The sequence below is a fragment of the Cyclopterus lumpus genome, chromosome 17, assembly GCF_009769545.1.
Source record: "Cyclopterus lumpus isolate fCycLum1 chromosome 17, fCycLum1.pri, whole genome shotgun sequence".
NCBI classification, from domain to species: Eukaryota; Metazoa; Chordata; class Actinopteri; order Perciformes; family Cyclopteridae; genus Cyclopterus; species Cyclopterus lumpus.
In genome coordinates this window covers 5,276,900-5,296,530 of record NC_046982.1, presented here as the reverse complement: position 1 = coordinate 5,296,530, position 19,631 = coordinate 5,276,900, and the positions used below count along the sequence as shown (strand labels likewise).

Here is a 19,631-nt window from a genome sequence, read left to right as displayed (position 1 = left end):
CTTGATTTTACAGGGAGCCAGTGTAGAGCAGCTAATACAGGAGTCATGTGATCTCTTTTCTTAGTTTGTGTGATTACACGAGCTGCAGCATTCTGGATCAACTGGAGGGATTTAAGAGACTTATTAGAGCAGCCTGATAATAAAGAGTTGCAGTAATCTAGTCTGTAAGTAACAAACGCGTGAACCAGCTTTTCTGCATCTTTTTGAGAAAAGATGTGCCTGATTTTTTAAATGTTATGTAAATGAAAACATGCAGTCCTTGAGATTTTCTTCACGCGGGAGTTAAAGGACAAGTCCCGGTCAAAGATAACGGCTTACAGACACATGATGATCCTCTGACCTTTAGCCTCGGAGAGATCATGATGAGCAGCTGGGAGCTGCGTCCACCCGGTGCTGTAAAATGGGGGATGGGGGTTCGAGTCATGTACGACTAACCTGTATTTCGTCAAGTTTCACAACCGTTGTTTCGACAGATTATTTTTCAATCCTTTCATCAATTGTATCTTCTCAAGCAAGAAAGGGATGACAACCAACCGGTTCAAAATGGAAAGAACTGACAGCCTTTCGTTGTGACCCACAACAAAATGCAGTGCTGACCCTTTTAACCCCACTCCTCTCATTCTTGGCTCCAGCAGTCGAAACCACGTCGTCTTCTCAGTGCCCCCATGCTGAGAAGCACATTCTGAGGGGAATGCCGCCACAGTTTCTTATTTCACTCGACTCCTTTAGCTTCTTGTTATTTAGAAGGTAGAAGAAGTTCACGAGATGCACAAGAAGCGAGACATTGATCGACTGTTTTTCCGTCTATGCGATTCTACCACGGCGCCGTATTACTGGGGAGGTATTCTGTGCGTCCGAGGTTTTGGAAGTAAAAATCCGGATCATTTTCTGCATAAACAATGTTAGTTAATTGGCAGCACTTGGAGCACTTCAAAGGCTAGCGGTGGCACGAAACACTATTGGTTGAATCGTCGGCATTAAAGATGAGCTGCTAAATTAGAAAATGTTGTGTTCTTTGATGAGAAAAGTCAAAGACATAATCCTATGTACATAAATGCCACACAGAATAGATTGACATTTTCAGGGATACGGAGAAGAACTGGAAGCTGGGAAACCTATTTCAAAATTTTAAAAAATCATTGAATAATTACCAATCATCTACTCCCACCAGAAAGTGGCTTCAGAGCACCACTGGCCAACAGTGTTTTAATAGAAGCAAGTCTGACATGGTTTTATGCTGGTTATGTTGTTTGTGAGCCCCTATACCAAGACAATTATCCATCGTTATGAAATAGATATTTAAATTGTTTTATCTAGTGAGCTTTAGAGGTTGTCTGTTTCTTTTGTTTTTTGCTAAGCTAATCTAACCGACTCTTGGCTGTGGCCTTATACTGAACAGACAGATATGAGAGTGTTACTGATCTTCTCATCTAACTCTCTGTAAGAAAGTCAATTCAGTGTGTCTCACCAAATGTCGAGCTATTCAGTCGAGGAGCTCAAATTGGTTCACGTTCAGATTTTGGTCCAGTTTTCGATTGATCTGTAAACCATGGGAGGGTGTGTTTTGTTCCCAATTGCAGCAGCAAATAGTTCTGAATGTACTACCGTTCAGATTTGCTCCTCTGGAAGGCTTCATCTCCATAGCAACTGCGGTAGGGCCTTGTGGGTATTGTAGTATTTAGAGCCTTCTGCCATATCGTACTGACTGAAAAAACCAGACACAATTGATCAAAAACAAAATGATTCAATCTGATGGATACAACATAAACCTGAGGAATAAGCAGCCTCTCCAACTTCACAACCCTAACCGCTAACGTTACACATGTGCTACAAGTGGCTCTTTCCGCTGTCCATCAAACATATCCACGTCCATATCCGCACACTGCTCTCCTCTCTGCATGCCCGCTCTCCGTCCACCTCTCCAGCCGGCCGTTGTCCCTCAGTAATTCTTCTTACTTATCAGTCATGCCTGCAGCCATCCGTGCGCCCAGCCATGCACGTAGAGTCAGTTGGCTGTGTGTTGTGTGTTGTGCTGTACGACCGTGTGCTAAGCAAGGCAGCTGTGAGCCCGGAAGCTTAACTTAGTGAAGTCAGAGGGAGACCGAAGGTTAGAGCCACCATAGGGAGATGGACAAGGGGCCCGCACACACACACACACGCACACACACACATAGAAACACATCTATTCCTGTCTCTTTTCCACATGTGTCTCTTCCCTAGCTTGCTGAGCCTCGGTGCAGTGAGTAAACACTGCTACTTTGCACTTCCGCTCCATAAACTGCAACACCTGCCCCCAGATGGGCTGTGTGTGTGTGTGTATGTGTGTGTGTGTTTGTGTGGTGTTTGTGTGGTGTGTGTGTGCGTGTGTGGGCCCCTGCTGGCTTCCTACGCTAGATGTAATGTACTGAACTGCATATTAGCTGCTACCATCACATTATGTATGACATCCATGGATGTTTCACAGTCGATTCCATTTCAGTAAGTTTCCCGATTTTGTTTCCCCTGCCAATATAATGAGACGACCACGGGTTATTTTAAGCAAACATCACCCTGCCAAACCTACAGCACGAACCGTGACAGCCTGCAGGGCAGACCGGCTAAATATGTCTCCATGCTTTCTCATAGGAGACGTAAAAAGTAAAAGGTAGGCGCTCTGGATGAATGCCTCTGCTGCGGAAGAATGTGTGCTTTTCAACACAGCAGGCATCATTAGCTTCTTGGGGAGGCACCTTATGATCCACACAATATGCTTCTATGCAAAGCTATAATTTGGGTCAGTCTGTTCAGGTAATTAGTTTTCTTTGAGTTATGACTATTTCAAACAAGTAGTGTTTGACAAGATTCAGAAATGAGAAGAAAATAGTTTGCCATCCAGCCGAATGGTACCACAGTCACTGTGAGTACAACTTACTCAAATGCGGTAATAAAATAATGTAATTATGAAACCACATGAAATCAAAGCCTTGTCTAGATATGGTAATTGCATCTGATCGAATCTTTTCTTTTCAGTTAAAAGGATGTCAAAGGGAATCATCAGCACTCACTTAGCAATTACCAGATCCATCTGAACTCCTTATTACTGCAATTACTAGTGAAGCGTGCCTTGAATGCACACGTACGACCTCAGACACCGTGAGGTCGGTCTACCGCTGACAGGAAGGACGTGACCCATGTAATCACAGAGGAAATGACCAGGACCAGGACTTTGATCAAAACTGGGCTTTTTTTTTTTAATTGTATTTCTTGTTCGCTTTTTTTTATTTTTCAGAAAAAATGAAAAACTTTTGAGCTATTTGGTGATTTAAAAGAAATGGGAGAACTTCAGTAAAATATATATATTTTTATCTTTTAAAAAGGAATACAATCACTTAAAGTGATATTTATAATTATTATAATTATTGCCATTATCATTATTTTGCGAGTTCAATGACGTTCCTGTAAAAATAACCAGACTTTTTTTACAAAAACCTGGCAAAATCACACAGCAAACTTAAAGGGACAGTTTCTTTTCATTTTCAAGGCAGAGAACAAAACATAACTTTTCTTAATTTTACCGGCGTCTAGCTCTGTGTGACAACATTATCCGTTTCAGATGGCTTTCTTTTTCCAACAGTGATTAAGATCATTAAACACAACACATTTTTTATTATTGAATCACACAGGTTTCCATATATCCTGCTGAGATGCGGCGTTTCCTCAGTAGAAAAAGTAGCTTGCGCTGAAGCAAAGCAATTTGTGTCGGGTAATAATGGAGACATTACAACTGTTTGTGGACACGCTGTGTTCTTTTTTGAATAAAATACACTGAAATACCTCAGTTTTATAATAATTTCTCAGTTTTCACACAACATTGTTCAATTAGGATTAACAAGTTGAATGTGTGAGGCTTTCTTTTTTCCCAACTTACACAATGTTTCCATTACAAAACAAAGCTATTCAATAATTGAATGTTCTTTCATTTCTTCTTCTAAAAGGCAAAAATAATGAAGTGTGTGAATGTTAAAGTACTTCCAAAATTATTCTGACGGGCAAGCAGATTAAGATAAACAAATCCCGACCACAAACAAATCGAAATGGCAAAAAGTTCAACTGGGAATAAAAAAACAGCTGTCAGATTCTGAATTCATACTCGATAATTATGCAGATATATGCACAAGCATCCACCGCTTGTAATTATGTAGTGTCCACAGTCCTGTCACTCAAAGCTTTCGGGAGAAATACGGTGTGTGTGTGTGTGTGTGTGTGTGTGTGTGTGTGTGTGTGTGTCTATGCGCGTGTGTTAACAAATCTAAACTGTCCAGAATCAGCGTGTATGCGTCCCTCGAACAAATTTAGTAGAAAAGTACCTGAACCAGAATCAGCAGATTAAGCATGTGAACTGTCAGCTGTGAATGTGCACACAAGCACACACACGCACACACACACACACTCTCTGCAGCTCTAAATATCTTCACCCTTCCACCCACAATCCATCGCCAACTTTTGTGTGAGAGCATTTCGAGTTTTGCTGGCGTTTTGCTCAAACTTTTGTGCATTTGCTTGTGTGTAGTATGTGTGTGTGTGTGTGTGTGTGTGTGTGTAAGTGTGTGTGTGCATTTGCCTACAGAACCAGAGCAAGCTGACTCAGCCTCGACAGTAGCAATCGGAAACAGGAGACAAGGACTTGGCGAACAACGTAAGCCGGCAGCAAGGTCGCATGCGCACGCACTCGCACGCACACACACACACACACACACACACACACACACGCGCGCACTTTTTTTTGTCTTTATCTGCCATAATGGAACTATATATCTTATCTCAAACAGATCAGAGGATTTAATTGTTTCAAAAGTGTTTCAATGTAAGTCAACTGTTAAAACAACTCAACAAAAGCCAAGTGAAGGATGGATGTGCGATTAAAGCGGCTGGTGGGGGAGGAGGGTTGGGGGTGCAGGAGAGGGGAGGCGGGGGGTTTATAAATATCGGCCTTTTTTTTCTGGACCCTTCTGCTTTTCTACTCTGTCACTCTCTTTCACACACACACACACACACACACACACACACACAGGGCGGACCGGCCCACTTCCTTACCAACCCCATCTCTCACGGCGCTGCCCCGGACTTCCCACTGCAATTACTTATAAAAACTTTTCAGGAGCCGCCACACGTGGTCGGGTTTTTAAAGAGCTGCGTCCCCCTCCTCGCGTGGTGCGGGGGGTATTGAGTCGTCACAGACCCCCTGAATGATCACCGAAAAATAAGGCGGCGTAGACAATAGCTCGTCTTGATGAATTCAATTCTTTCAGGACCCTGTACCGTTGTCCAGGCAGCTCCGGGCGAAACAATCGTTGCTTTGATAGTCCAAGAAACACACACTCACTCGGTTGCTCCTAGAAACTCCCTCTAACTACTTCCGAATTAGGATCTAAAGATAATATACGTCTGACCGGAACTTGGGATGCGTTCAGTTTTTCACATCCCTAGAAGCACGCTCGCCTCCCGATGCCAATGAAGAGAGAGAGAGAGAGAGAGAGAGAGAGAAAAAAAAAAGAAATAAACAAAAACAGAAATAAACAACATGACAGCTTGAACTGACCTGGTCGGCGGTGGTAGTGGCAACGGCGTTCGAGTCGGACATGATTTGACGCTGTGACCCAGTGGTGCTTCTCTGCTGGCCACTGTGGGCTCCTTCATTCACACCTTGCCTTTCAGTTCCGTGCCGCGCAAGAGAGAGAGGGAGCGAGCGAGCGAGCGAGCGAGCGAGAGAGAGAGAGAGAGAGAGGGGGGAGAAAACACAGTATACCCTCCTTTTTGCCCTGGCTTGATTAATGCCTAAATTACTTTCACCTCATTTCATCTGATGGAGCTCCGCTTCCTCTCCGCCTCTCTTGCTCATTCGGCATGGTCGCCCGCTCTCACTCCCCTCTCTCTCTCTCTCTCTCTCCCACCCCTCCTTTCCTTCAGTGATTCCAGCTCTGCCTCCCCTCCCTCCCTCCCTCCCTCCCTCCCTCCCTCCCTCCTTTGCGCTCTTACTTTTTTTTTTTTTACTCACCCCTCCCTTTCCCTCCTCTCGCTCTTTTACTTTCTCTTTCTGCCCCGTTTTCTTTCCTTCTTCTTCTTTTTGTCGTATTTCACCATTTCAGGAATATTCCCTTCCTACATCGCCCCCCACTCCCAAAAAAAGACACAGGAGAGATCCCCAGTCTTTTCCCTCTACCTCCACTATGAATGGCTCGTTGTCACTCCAGCACCTAGGCTGAATACAGAGCAAGTAAGTGGGAGAGAGGAGAACCGATGGGGGTGGGGGGGCTGTGGCGGTGTAGGGGTGGGGGGGCAGGTCTGGAGCACCCATGGGCTACGGCCAAGCTCTCTCTCTCTCTTCCCCTTACTCTTTCTCCTAACAGATTAAAGCGAGGAGACAAAAAAAAGTGAGGAGCCCACAAGTGAGGAGCCTGCCCGCCTTCCACCGGACCCCCCCCCCCCCCCACACACACACACACACACACACACCACTCTTTCTCTCTGTCTCTCTTATTTCTTCCATTTGTTTTCAGAGGCAGCTGCTGCAACTCTGCAGACCACCAACAACTTCCCTTTCAGCGGCACTTGACTCTTCCAAATCCTTGTCCGTCTCTACACCCTGACATTGCCAATGCCCCCTCCCCCCCCCCCCACCCCACGACACACAGCACCCACCCCCCCCCCCCCCCCCCCCCTCAGCCTCTGCCGTGTCACACCGAGAGGCCGACCGAGCCAAAGCCGTCTTCCCTCCGCCTCCTCGTCCCGCGACATGTTCACAGAGTTCCGCCCTTTCAAACTCGAGCGCTTCCCTCGCCGAGACTTTGTTGCTCCTGTTTGCCATCATGTTGGCCAATGGCTGACCTCAAACAGAAAGGGCGATGGAGCGAGGTGAGGAAGCGAGAAAGGAAAAGGTAAAAGTGCATCCGATTGAGGCATCAGCAAACGCCTTATGGGTGTTGGATAGCTGGGGACAATGGCCGCTGCCGCTTGAGTGGAGGCCCTCCAGTTATGTTCAACACGAGACAAGCAATGCAGACAGGATGCCATTCATTTGTCTATCAATTCAGAGGATTAGAATCTCACAGGGGATCCTATAAAGGGATCATTACCATATACCCGCCCTATTCAGTGTGCTCGGAGGAAGTACTGAGGGCAATGAAAACAAGTGCCCCCGGCAAACAGTCGACCGTGTTGACACATTTAGAACAGACGAATCACTGTTGACTAGGCACCATTGCACTTTTGTATTTCTCCTATGCAGCGATCGATAACGCTTTAAACATTCACCATAAGTTTGTTTGTATCTAGCTCTAGTATCTACATTTTACCGGAGTTAATCTCGATCTTGTGCATATATTATATCTTGTTGCAAATATTGGAGATATATCGGCCGATAAGTGACAAGAAATTTCAGTACAGAAATATAAAACTCAATTTGAGGCAATTTAGAAAGTGTGTAATCTTTGCATTCACTAGGGAGCAGTGACGAATATATTTTTCAACTGCAAAATATCCTGAGTATATATATATATATATATATATATATATAACATTTATTTTATATACATTTTTTGCGATTTGAGATCACTGAAGCTGGTCCTCACTTCTTTAAGGTGCTATTTCAGGGATATGACAAAGAATTATAATAGTACAGATGTCCGTGTGTGTGTGAGAAGATCCCCAAGGATACAGACACTTTTTGCTGGCTCTACATCGGGAGGGTCTGTTGGACACACAAACACACACACAGCTCTGAGATTGAGATCATTGGGGGGGGGGGGGGAACTTGTTTCGTTAACTAATTATCCCATTATGTTTGGTCATTTAACTCTAATTAGAGAAGCACAGATGCCTCTGCTGCTAATAACACCAACTTGTTAAAAATATCACACTCTTATTCTCTCACACAGCAAAACGGCCTGTGTCGTATAGTTGCCTTCGGTTGGAAGACAACCGTATCGTTGCCGTCGGTTGGAAGACAGTCGTATCGTTGACCTCGGTTGGAAGACTACCGTATCGTTGACCTCGGTTGGAAGACAGTCGTATCGTTGCCGTCGGTTGGAAGACTACCGTATCGTTGCCCTCGGTTGGAAGACAGTCGTATCGTTGACCTCGGTTGGAAGACAACCGTATCGTTGCCCTCGGGTGGAAGACAGTCGTATCGTTGCCCTCGGGTGGAAGACAGTCGTATCGTTGACCTCGGTTGGAAGACAGTCGTATCGTTGCCTTCGGTTGGAAGACAGTCGTATCGTTGCCTTCGGTTGGAAGACAGTCGTATCGTTGCCCTTGGTTGGAAGACAGTCGTATCGTTGCCCTTGGTTGGAAGACAGTCGTATCGTTGCCTTCGGTTGGAAGACAGTCGTATCGTTGCCTTCGGTTGGAAGACAGTCGTATCGTTGCCCTTGGTTGGAAGACAGTCGTATCGTTGCCCTCGGTTGGAAGACAACCGTATCGTTGCCCTCGGTTGGAAGACAGTCGTATCGTTGCCCTCGGTTTTACACGCGAAAACTGAAGAATTGTCTGTTTCAGAAAGTTACAGAAACGGCTCAATGCAGCTTCACTGATTAGTCGTTTGGCTTAAAAAAAAATCTCGGAATCCAAAATGTTGTTGTTACAGCTGTTGTTGTTTCGTCTTGTCAACCTTCCAAAACTAAAATAATATTCACAGAAAAAATATTTGAACAAAAACTCAAGTTCATTTTTGTTTTAAAAAAATGACTTGAACGATTCATTGACCATCAAATCACCTTTGTGATGAACAAATTCAAAATGATGTGACCAGAAACCGTTCGGTGCGAGCAGCTTGTTCACATGTAAACAAGGACGAGCTGACAGAAAGATAAACAATCAGGATGGGGTGGAACACTGATAAGGTCAGAATGGATCTCCTCAAGGATTTCCTAGCACATGTCAACCTCGATTACGGGTTAACCTGAGGCCAAACACAGATATTTATCCTAAACCCCATCATTACACATGCAACACAAACGATGTTCAAAGGGAGAGTGAGAAATGAAAGAAAAACATTTAAAGTTAGCTTTTTAAGCTCCCCCACTCTGACAAACTAATATCCTTTGATGAGCGCAACAAATATGCAGTAATTTGAAGATTAATGTAGCGCAGGTCTCACATTCCCTTACTAGGCTTTTTAAACTTGCTTTATGAAATCAAAGCAGGTAATGAAACGGTTTTGAGCACATGAAGTTGTAATGAGGAGGCAGGTTGGAGGTCACGTGATAATATTATTACTATGCCAAACGCCATCTCGTCATTTGGGGTCTTTATTTTGTTTCTGCATGTTTTTTTGATTGCTTGGGGAACACATTGAGGGTTCCTGGAAAGTCCACAGTTTCAAGTCCAGGGTTTAATTTTCTAGTTGGTAGAGAGTAGGTGAAGGACACAAGGGGGGGGGGGGGGGGGGGGGGATTGATTCTTTGGACTTAGTGGAATATACAGCAGGCTGGGGGGAGGGAAGAGTCGCTGGGATGCACAAAGATACACACACACACACACACACACACACACACACACACACAGCCACAAGACAAAAAGACCAAAGAGGGCCAGATCCTGATTGAATGTGTAGAGATCCAAGTCTCGTCTATCCAGTCATACGCTCACTACTTCCCAAACAAGCACATCTTCCTCTAAATCTGGAACGACGGAGCGTACGACTGGAGAAATGAGTATTGGATCGTACTGCATGAATTGTGTGAGAGTTTTCTATTTCTAATGGATGTTTTGATGTAGTTTTGCTGTCGTTAAAACCGTTACTCCGCTTGTTGATTCTCCGACAAACAAAGTTTTCATTAAGAAAATAAGTAAATTATATTAAAAAATTGTCATTTTGGAGTTGACGTATTCCTTGAAATGAGTTTTAAAAAGATTTATGAGTCCTTTGGACCAACCTGCTTTCAGGCTGAACATCTCGCGCCTGGGCTCATTACATCCTCCTCGATCTATATATCTGTCCCTTACAGCAATTAGGTTAATATCTCTTCGCCTCGCGTTAGCTTCGCACGCCTGTGATGGGACGTCCGACTGTGGACGGACCCTTGAACCGAAGGACACGTCGATGGGCCTGACGATCTCTCCCGTTCCTCAGCGGTTCGCGTGAAGGCACAGCATTGTGACGAGACGGGCGAGGAGAAGGACTTCACGGGGTTGAGGTTTACAATAGGACGGGGAGCCCACGGGGCAGAAGGAAAAGGTAAGATGCACAAAGAAAGCTCAGTTTTGCAACAACAGTTCGGCTTTGTCCGGCGCAACAAAAGGACAAAACGTGCTGAGGCGCTGCTGGAGGAAAAAGAAAATCCACCTTTCTTGTTCAGTCCAAAACATTGGAAGCGTGGGAAAGAAAGTGTGTGTGAATCAGTTGCAGAGTGAATAAAATAAATAATAAATAAGAGAAAAGGAACAGAAGGGAGTAAGAAGAAGGTCGAAAACGAGATGAGGGAACGATACTTCTAAGCCAGTGGTGTTTGGTTGTCTGGCGGTCCAGCTCACCTGAGCTGAACACGAACGACCTGACCTGGCCACACAGGGACACCCAGGGGAGAAAGACAAAACGACAGAGAGGAAGACGAGAGGGTAACGAAGAGGGAACAGAGAGACGTTTCCAACGCTTGGTTTAACATGAAGTTTCTATGATCTTTATTTTTTTTTTTCTTTCTCCCCTACCCATCCCTCTCTGCTTTGGCTGCGAGGGCCCCAGCTGTTCGGTCTGTATAAATAGCGTGAGGCTTCGGCTCCGACTACCACCCCCCCCGACCCACACACACACACACACACACACACCCTCCCACCTCCCCCCCGGGGAGAGCGGGGCTCATTGGCGAGAAGGCATGGGGAAAAATTGGGCCGGGGGAAAAAAGAAAAAGCACACAACATCCACATTTTGACAAACATATGGGACCATTGCTGGGGATGAAAGTGAGGAACATGTGACTGAAGTTGGCCCTCACGTGGCAGAAGTCACTGTCGCGCTTGAAATGGGATGATAGACCCATGGGCATCTCGGGGGGGGGGTCCGAGATGCTAATGCTTCAGTAGATCCTCTTCCAGGTGTATGCAAAGACGACAACATCAGAATAAAAACATCCGTCAAAGCAGCACTGGGAAATAATCCATGCTGCGACTGACTATGAATATGACTAAAACTACTGCAGATAAACTGGAAAACTCCGTCTGCTGACAAACATGGTCTGATATGATCCCAAGTAGCGCCGCAACGAAACCGCTGGGAGAGTGCGCTGCACCTTTATCTGACCGCCCGTTAATCAATCGAGGTGCAAAGTAGATTAGATTGATTGATAATGAAAAGGATTGGTATATATCGATGCAACCGGGACATGATTTCTGGGAAAGCGACACTGCTGTTCGAGATGTTCAAATGTTTATTTTAATTTGATGGCCGCTTTGAGCAGCGCAAGCCGAGTGTCGAGTGTGTAGCTTCATTACGTTGGAGAGAAGGCGGACATCTCTACGGTACTGTCCCTTTAATGCCATGTGCTTACAGTAAGAATGGCCATGAGATCGCTTGACCTAAAGATCCATCGCATGTGAGCTGAACAGGAATCAGGAACTTAAACTAATGGATCGTTGGTCTGTAAACGGGCAAAGACAGCGGAGCATCCCGTGGTGATTAAAAATCAGATAACGTGTCTGGGACGTTACTGAACAGACGATCTGAGATCAAGCTGCGAGGATAAGGAGAAAACAGCAAAAAGTCGAGTATATTTTCGCCGCGGCTCACCGTGTGATTTCTCCTCTTCCTTGGTGACATTATTTCCCAACTAACAGCTGTCCTCCCAGCAGTGCTGCACCTGGTTCTGTGACGACCCGGTCATATTTCAGAGTCGACTTGGAACCGTTCCATAATGTTCCGAATGCCAAAATCTAAAGTTTTTTTCTTCTTCAGATGAACCTCTGAAAGGAGCTGAAGAGGAGGAACGGCGATGAATAACACAGGGGAGGTGTGTTACCAAGCGAGAGAGAGCTGTCCGGCCCCTGAGAACAGCAGAGCCCCCCTGCTCCTCGTCCCAGGCTTACAGCTGCCATTCAACACTCACATACACACACACAGAGCCAGGGAGCAGGTTGGGTTCAAGCGCAACAAATTACCTGAATATGGTTCTGAAAGGGCCTTTGAAAAGAGCTAAATTGGAAAGCCGTTGAAAATGATAATAATACTAAAAGAAACCGGGTGAGGGGCGGGGGGTGGGGGGGGTAGAGATTTAAGAGCCCCGTTGTGTCACAATGTCAGAGCCCTGTCCATAATTTCACTGACTTCAGAGGACGGGAGAGGAAGAGAGGGAAGTACCCCCCCCCCCTTTTGTTCCGCCACTGATTGTATGTTTTCGTGGAGTCGGAGTGAGAGAGGACCATTAAAACCAGAAACACAAGGGGAGAGGAAGAAAATCAGAAAAACGAAATTTTCAGCCCGAGTGGTTTTTCCAAATGAAATCTAAAGGTCCGAAATACAATGGACCCGCCCCGCCCCCCTTTGCTATGTCTGTCTGTGTGTGTGTGTGTGTGTGTGTGTGTGTGTGTGTGTGGACGTACACAGGGGTTGGTTGGTGGTGGGTTGCCTTTTAAAGAGTGCCCAGCAGTGGACGTGTTTGGCATTCGTGGGCCTTGTCCCTCGATTGTGCGTTTGCCACAGTGGCCGCCGTTAAGCTGACGTTGGGCGCTGCCTGTGCCTTGTATGGCTGCTTGTAAAAAAAATGATTTGTTTTAATTCTCACTCAGCTGGTCAGTAAACGAGGAGGGTGGGTGGGGGGGTGGGAGAAATCATGTCTGACTCTTCGACCCCCCGACCTGCCCTCACGGCTCTTTCCCTCTCTCTCTCAGTTCACATCTGTTTGTTGGCCCCTCACCCCTAGAGGCAGTCAACACGGTTGCTGAGCACTGCTGTTAAACTAAACTTGGCTGACTGGCAACCCAATATATATTTCTTACATAAGGACGAGATGAGAGCGGGAGACAAACTTTATCGGTTTCACCTGAGATACACGCTGGAGCCACTTCGTTGACGATACGAACAAACCACGGTAACCGGGGGAAACCAACTTTTTTAAGTTTTTAAGTATCCAATCAACAGAAGGAAGATGCTCAATTGCCAAAACCACTTACAGCTGGTCTACTGTTTCATCATCAATGCATGCAGCCTGTCGGCACACTCAAAGTCCCACCAGTCATATTTTCTTGGTATTTGGGGACATTTATCAACAGCTTAATTAAGAACATATTCCGACTCATTTCGGGATGTTTGGACACGCTGTAATTGAATTGCGGCCAACATTGCCATGAAAACCTGTCCTGCCCAGTTAAGGATCCCGACACGCTCATTTACTTTGCACCTCGTGGTCAATTTGAATTAAACTTTCAGTGCACTGTTGACATTTTTTGACCGAGGTCGAGTTACGCGCGGAACCTTTTGAAAGCTCATCGTTCAGCATCTTGAAAACTTAGCACGATATCAAGGTTGATACATGTTTATAAGCTATGAGGATACACAGGACATTTGGTAGTAATCGGACGTAAGGCTTAAGAGATTTAAAAAGAAGTGAGCACACTGAGCTTGACGTGTGTCAAATTCTGATTTTTTTTAAGGCTCAACCCCCGAGGGAGGCCGAGTTTGGCTGCCGGGGCCCCACAGTCTGGGCTCCACGGTTTTGGCTCAGCTTCGGAGCAAAGGTCACAGCCTAGAGTTGTGATATGTTGTGTATTTATTTATTTATAATTCGTCTGTGTGGACGTAATGTATGAGTGTGTCGTACGTTATGTTTCCATGTGTGTGTGTGGGTAGACGTGTTTGTGTGTGTGCGCGTGTGTGTGTTTGTGGGTAGACGTGTTTGTGTGTGTGCGTGTGTGTGTGCGTGTGTGCGTCTGTGTGCATCCTGACCTCAGGGAGATTGTGGCTCTGTGTTCCACTATTTCTTTCCATTTAGTTTCCACTTCACAGCCTACAGCACACATTAGCCAAACAAACCCCTGGGAAATGGTGCACACGCACACACACACACACACACACACACACACACACCAAGGCTCCCCACCCAGCGGGTACACAGAACTGTTGGGGTAATCTTACAAAACAAAACCTTCCTCGTGTGTATTGACAAAGTGTCCGTGTCTGCATTGTTGCACCGTACGCGTCATACCTCTCGCTAAATGGCCCACGCAAAAAGACTAAGCTTTTAGTTCAAACCGCAGTGGAACGTTTCCACATCTCCCCTACACGTAGCTATATATTCCAACTATGGTCAACCTCATCATCATCATCATCCTCATCATCATCATCAAGACCTCCTCATTTCTGACAAATGACTTTATGGTACATTCGTACCGTAGATTCGACCCGGGCTGAAGTAAAGACCCTGTACTCCACAGCGTTGCTCCTTTAAGGCAGCTGGGCTCGACGGAGTATGTTTTTTTGTTGTATATTCTCTAGTAAAATGTCTTCGCCGATGTCATATCAATAATTCAAGATCATCGGCTCCATAGCTCTGAACCAGGGCCTCGGGTCTTTGTATCAAGTAGCTCAAGGGAAGTTCATCGAGTCCGATACATCAAAATTTGGGCGACTACAAGTATCGGATCGTCATCATCAAAAATAAATGGTGGCTGGAAAGTCACGGGGCTAACATTAAGAGGCCTGCCAGTGTTCGGTGACCATTGGGCCTCCATGGTGATGAAGTGGCAGCCCTGGTCTGCACAGCCAGACGCAGCGCCTCCTCCTCCTCCTACATCTCTATACATACACAGCACAGACATTTTAAAGACGGGTCGAAAAGACGTAACCAAGGAGTAACAAAAAAAAACAACGACAAAGAGACGGCTATCGGTCCAGTAAAGGCCGGTGCCAGGGCACCATCTGCTCATCTGTTCGATGGAAGTGGCTTCCAGGGCAGTCAAAAGACGACGCAGAAAGATTGAGGAGAGGGATGGGGGGGGGGGGCTTCCCTTTTGAACACTGTGAACAAGTTGGGGTGGGGGGGGGGATTCCGTTTTTGGACCGAAAAGGGTCCCGGCAGAGGGCTACCGGCCGAGCCAAGCGGTAGCAGGAAGCGAGCGCCCTTGTGTGTCACGAGAGTTACGGTGACGGGTCCATCCACCGGCCATCTGGGGGGCGGGCATAAATAAATTTGACCAGACCGCAAAAGAAAGGGCAAGGACTTCAATAGAGAGAGAGAAGAAAGAAAGAAAAAAATATACGTTTGCACTATTTGGAGATTGCTACAACAGGAAAAAGGGGCGATTTTGTCATTCTGTAACACACTTTCTTTCATTCTCCGTCGACGTCCCTGAGCCCACGACCGGCGTCCCAGGCGCTGGGGGACGACGGCCCCCCGAGCTGCTGCTTGTTGGAAGTTGTGCAATCGTTCCCGTGTTTGCATTCGTAGATAAGACTTGGGCGCCAGTTGCACTCCCAACTTCTGCACTACTGAAAAGATGACCGGTGAATGTTATGAGTGATCTGAAATCAACATTTAATCTCAGAGAGAGAGAGAGAAAAAAAAAGTACAGCGGCGTTTGGAAAAGTAGACTTGTTCCTTTATCTGAGCCTAATCTTAAAGTTTTCTTTCCCTCCAATATCTTAAATGAGGCTAAGTCATTCGCCTTCTTCTCTGAGTCAACCTTTAAATGGCTTTTTAATTCTCCGTTTCCTGCCAAATCAAGTGAATTGACTTTAAACAACGAGGCACTGAGTGTTGGCCAGGGAACGAGACTCTCAGCAAACAAAGACGTCACCTACCGCAGCGATTCCCTGAAACAAAACCAAATGAGCGATCGTGTATGTCGGCGATAAGACGAGGCTCTGGCCAAGAAAGTGCGGCTGCTTTGATGTCACTTGTATATCAGTCGTTAAGGCTCCAATGAAGTGTCACAGAGAACTTGTTCAGACCTTCTTTTTTCTTTTTTTTCTCCAATACAACTTTTTAGATGAAAAATAAAATCCACTTTCAAACGAATGTTGTTGTTTTTTTTTACTTTCAACTAAAAAGGTTGAACTTTCCATAGCTTTTATTTTGGCGATATTTAATGATAAACTGCCCTCTGTCTCCCTTTAACAATATATCGAGAGCATTTATACTGTGCACTCATTGTTTGACCCGTCCTCAGAGACCTATTTACCGAGCACAGGCACATAGGAAATTTATACAATCCTAATTGGGACATTTACAACTTTTTTAATCTCTGAGATTGCCACATTTCAATGACTGATGGACAATCTGTCTGACTGACGCACACACACACACACCAAATAAAACAAAAAGTTCTGAGAACAAGAATTCAATCTCAATCCTGCACCCGCCTTCAAATGCTGCGCGAGAGGACAGAGCAGGCGAGACTGATAACTCCCTCTTTCTCTCTCTCTCTCTCTCTCTTAAATTCAGACGGCGGCGAGAATTATATAAAGAGGATATGCATCTCGAAAGGACGCAAAAGTAATCGAGGAGGAAAGCGAGGCTTCAAATGAGAGAGAATGTCAGAGAGAGAGAGAGAGAGAGAGAGCTGACCTGACTGCCAATGACGCAACACACTCCGATTACAGTTTTTCTCAATTGCTAAAAACACTAAAGCCCATTGTCTGAACAAAGTTGACTGAACTCATTTAGCTAATTGTGCAGTCCGTTGTTAATACCTTAAACTATTTCACATGGTAAAACACAATTTGCAGATCTCACTTAGACTTTTCAGCAAAACTCTCAACACATTCTCAGTCTCAAAACACATTCTGCACTCTAATGCACATGTCGTCCATACCGGTAAACACAAGTGGCAACAATCAAATACAAATAGAGAAAACATGTCATTGATACAATCACTCAAAACTGATTTCACTTGTATCAAATGATGTGACACGACCAATATAAGTGCTTTGGCCTGACCAGCCCAAAGACAAGAAGAAGCACATTGATGACATGTTGACTCCTTTGATTGTTGTCTCTTTTACTGTAGTATTGTATACTACTGCCGTAGGCCTACAGTGCATTGTAGGCTGTATAATGTACAATCAACAAATGGTATGGCCTTGAACGTCGTGCTTTCTATTTGTTACAGTAACAGTACTGACTGCTCAATAGATTTTGACTGGTTGCAAGTTCATATCAACAAAGAACAAGAATTACAGTATCACAGAGACCAAGGACACGTTTGTGAGCTGCAGGGTACAGTACTGTAACAATAGGGGTACGAGGAGGAGGAGGAACAAAAGAAATTGCAAAGAGCAAAGCGCAGTAGTAATTTATGATCAATGTTGAGCTACTGTAATAAATCATGTTTTCGTTCATATGAAATTCGTTTTGAGATTAAAAATCTTCTTCTCCCTGAGAACTATATGTTTTCTATTTATTGGTGTATTGTTTACTGACTGCTTGATAGTGTACATTATTTTTGATCACTTTGTTGCAGTGTTTGATTTTGAGCACAGGTCAATTTCTGTTTTTCTGCGAAAAAGTTTCATTTTTGCAAGAGGACTCGGAGGTGTTGTGAATAGCGCTCGAAGATCAGGTTTTGTGTTCACGGTTTCTTGAAAACGGGTGACCGCTTTCAAGAAACGTGTCTTAGCAATCGAGAAAACAAGTGTAACGCTTCCCCGGCGGCACACGTTAACCTCGCGGCCCGGCCTCACCTTCTTATCGGCCCGCCGGAGAGCTGCAAAAGACCAGATAAACAAACGAGGAGAGCCGACACTTGGACTCTTGTGGGGGGGGGGGGGGGGAGGGGGGGGCTGCGGGCCGGCTGGCGGACAGCCGGCGACGACAGCTCTGCGCCCCGCACGCGCGCTCAACACAGCGGCCGTGCACGAAACGTTTAAACCCTATTCCTAATATTAATACGAGAGAGAAGACAGACGCGCCGCATGAAGAAGCGCGTGCAGCCAAACCACCTGTCGCCGTGTGCCGAAGCCGAGTGGAGGAGGGTGGAAGGGGGGCGGACCCGTGGTCCCGCAGCTGCATCCCAACGGCGTGCTTTTTTTTGGGGGGGGGGGGGGGGTTCTTTTTATCCATTCGTTCACTTTTCTGTCCATCTTATCTGTGTTACTGCTTGGTCAAAAGTGTGTTCACTGAAACAAAAGCAACACTCACCAGGATCCCGGCGCACTGCTTCTCTTCCATCCTTCAGGGCAAAGATCTCCAGCCTCTCTCTCTTTCTCTCTCTCTCCGGGTTGGACTCGTCTGGCTGCCGCGACCGTCTTTCCGAGGTGGCGTCCGCTGGAGTGTCTCGGTCCCCCTCTCTTTCTTTCTCTCTCTCTTTCTCCCTCTCTCTCTCTCTCTCTTTCTCTCTCTCTCCCTCTCTCTCTCTCTCTCTCTTCGTCGCCTCTTCTGCGCTGCTGCTCGCGAGTGTGTCGCTGGAGTGGCGTCGCTGCTTTGTGTCAATTCTGCCCTAATCCAGAAACTTTTCTATGCTGTGAAAGGAACATGTGACAGGCAGGAGAGGGGTGGAGGAAGGGGGGGGGGGGGGGGGGGGGAGGAGGGGAGAGGGGAGAGGGGGGCAAGGCAACACTTCTTTAGTAACTTGTCCCCACCTCTGGTTCAAAAAACACCCCCTTCGGCTCTCAATTGGTTGACCTGATATGAGGTAAAACACAAAAATCGCATGAAACAAAACAAACAACAACAACAACAACAAATCAACAGCTTGCACCTTGATATGGATTAAGAGGTCCCTGACAGGTGGGAGTTAAACCTCTGAGGAATCCCTCAGGGAGGATGCAGAGAGAGAGAGAGAGATTTTAGAAAAACATGTAGTAAGAGATTTGCATTTTGCAGGAAAGCAGCTGCCATAAAAAAAAGTGCCCTATTGTGTAAAGAGATTAACTGTTAGGGCAGTGGTGGCAGTGGGGCGCTCCCTGTTAAGTGAATACATTTCAGTGACAGCATAGATCAGTGGTTCCCAAAGTGGGGGTCTTGACAGAAAAAGTTTGGGAACCACTGGCATAGATGATTAAAGCTTTACAAGCCAACAATAACAACGGTTACGTGCACACTAAACTGAATAAAAATCCCCTTTCTCTTTAAAGAAAAACATAGTCACAAAAAAACGAACATTAGTTTTTTCCTAAAACCTTAAACAGATAAACATAGGTTTCAACTTGCAACTTTAATGAATAGAGTTTGAAGGTAGGCTTTTTATGATTAGGTCGTTTAGCCTTTGAGTTGCCAGACACCTTCGCTGAGAGCCCTCAGCAGAACGAGTGCAGATTGTCCCCTTCTTAGTCAAGCAGTCAGCGAGCTGTTCCTTGGAGGCTGGTCAATTCGGAGTAGAGTGTAGCCAAAAAGACTGCACTGTGCCAAAGTCTCTCCTGCTAAGGTGCTTCGGACAACTCTCCTGATCCTCTTTGAATGCCAGCATATAGGTGAACACCGTCCATTCTCTCCCATAAGCATGACCAGGTGTCCGCCTTGAGTGCCACCGTCTGGAAGGTTTCCAATCGAAGAATCACTACACATCACTAGTTTCAGCGAGCAGTTTTTTCCCAGGTGCTGAAACCTCAAGGTCACCTCTTCGGATTTCAGTTTCCTGACAAGTTTGTTTGCACAGTGTAGAGTCTGAACAGTAGCATGCTTTGTACTTGATGATAGGATGGATATGTCGCACATTAGGTCGGGTCTACT

General features: G+C 45.8%; 1 protein-coding gene across 5 annotated transcripts in view; it reads right to left on the bottom strand.

The window, feature by feature from the left end:
• The window catches only part of slc6a9 (solute carrier family 6 member 9), a 94,879-nt gene that overhangs the window by 32,885 nt on the left and 42,363 nt on the right, over window positions 1-19,631 (bottom strand). For 2 of the 5 annotated variants that reach the window (XM_034556523.1, XM_034556524.1), the window contains exon 1: window positions 5,579-5,947. In XM_034556523.1, the coding sequence (XP_034412414.1) occupies window positions 5,579-5,620 (42 nt within the window). In that variant the 5' untranslated portion in view covers window positions 5,621-5,947. Of the gene's footprint in view, window positions 1-5,578; window positions 5,948-18,101; window positions 18,438-19,631 lie in introns of those variants that run through there. The other 3 variants (XM_034556521.1, XM_034556522.1, XM_034556520.1) reach the window with 3 other exon arrangements.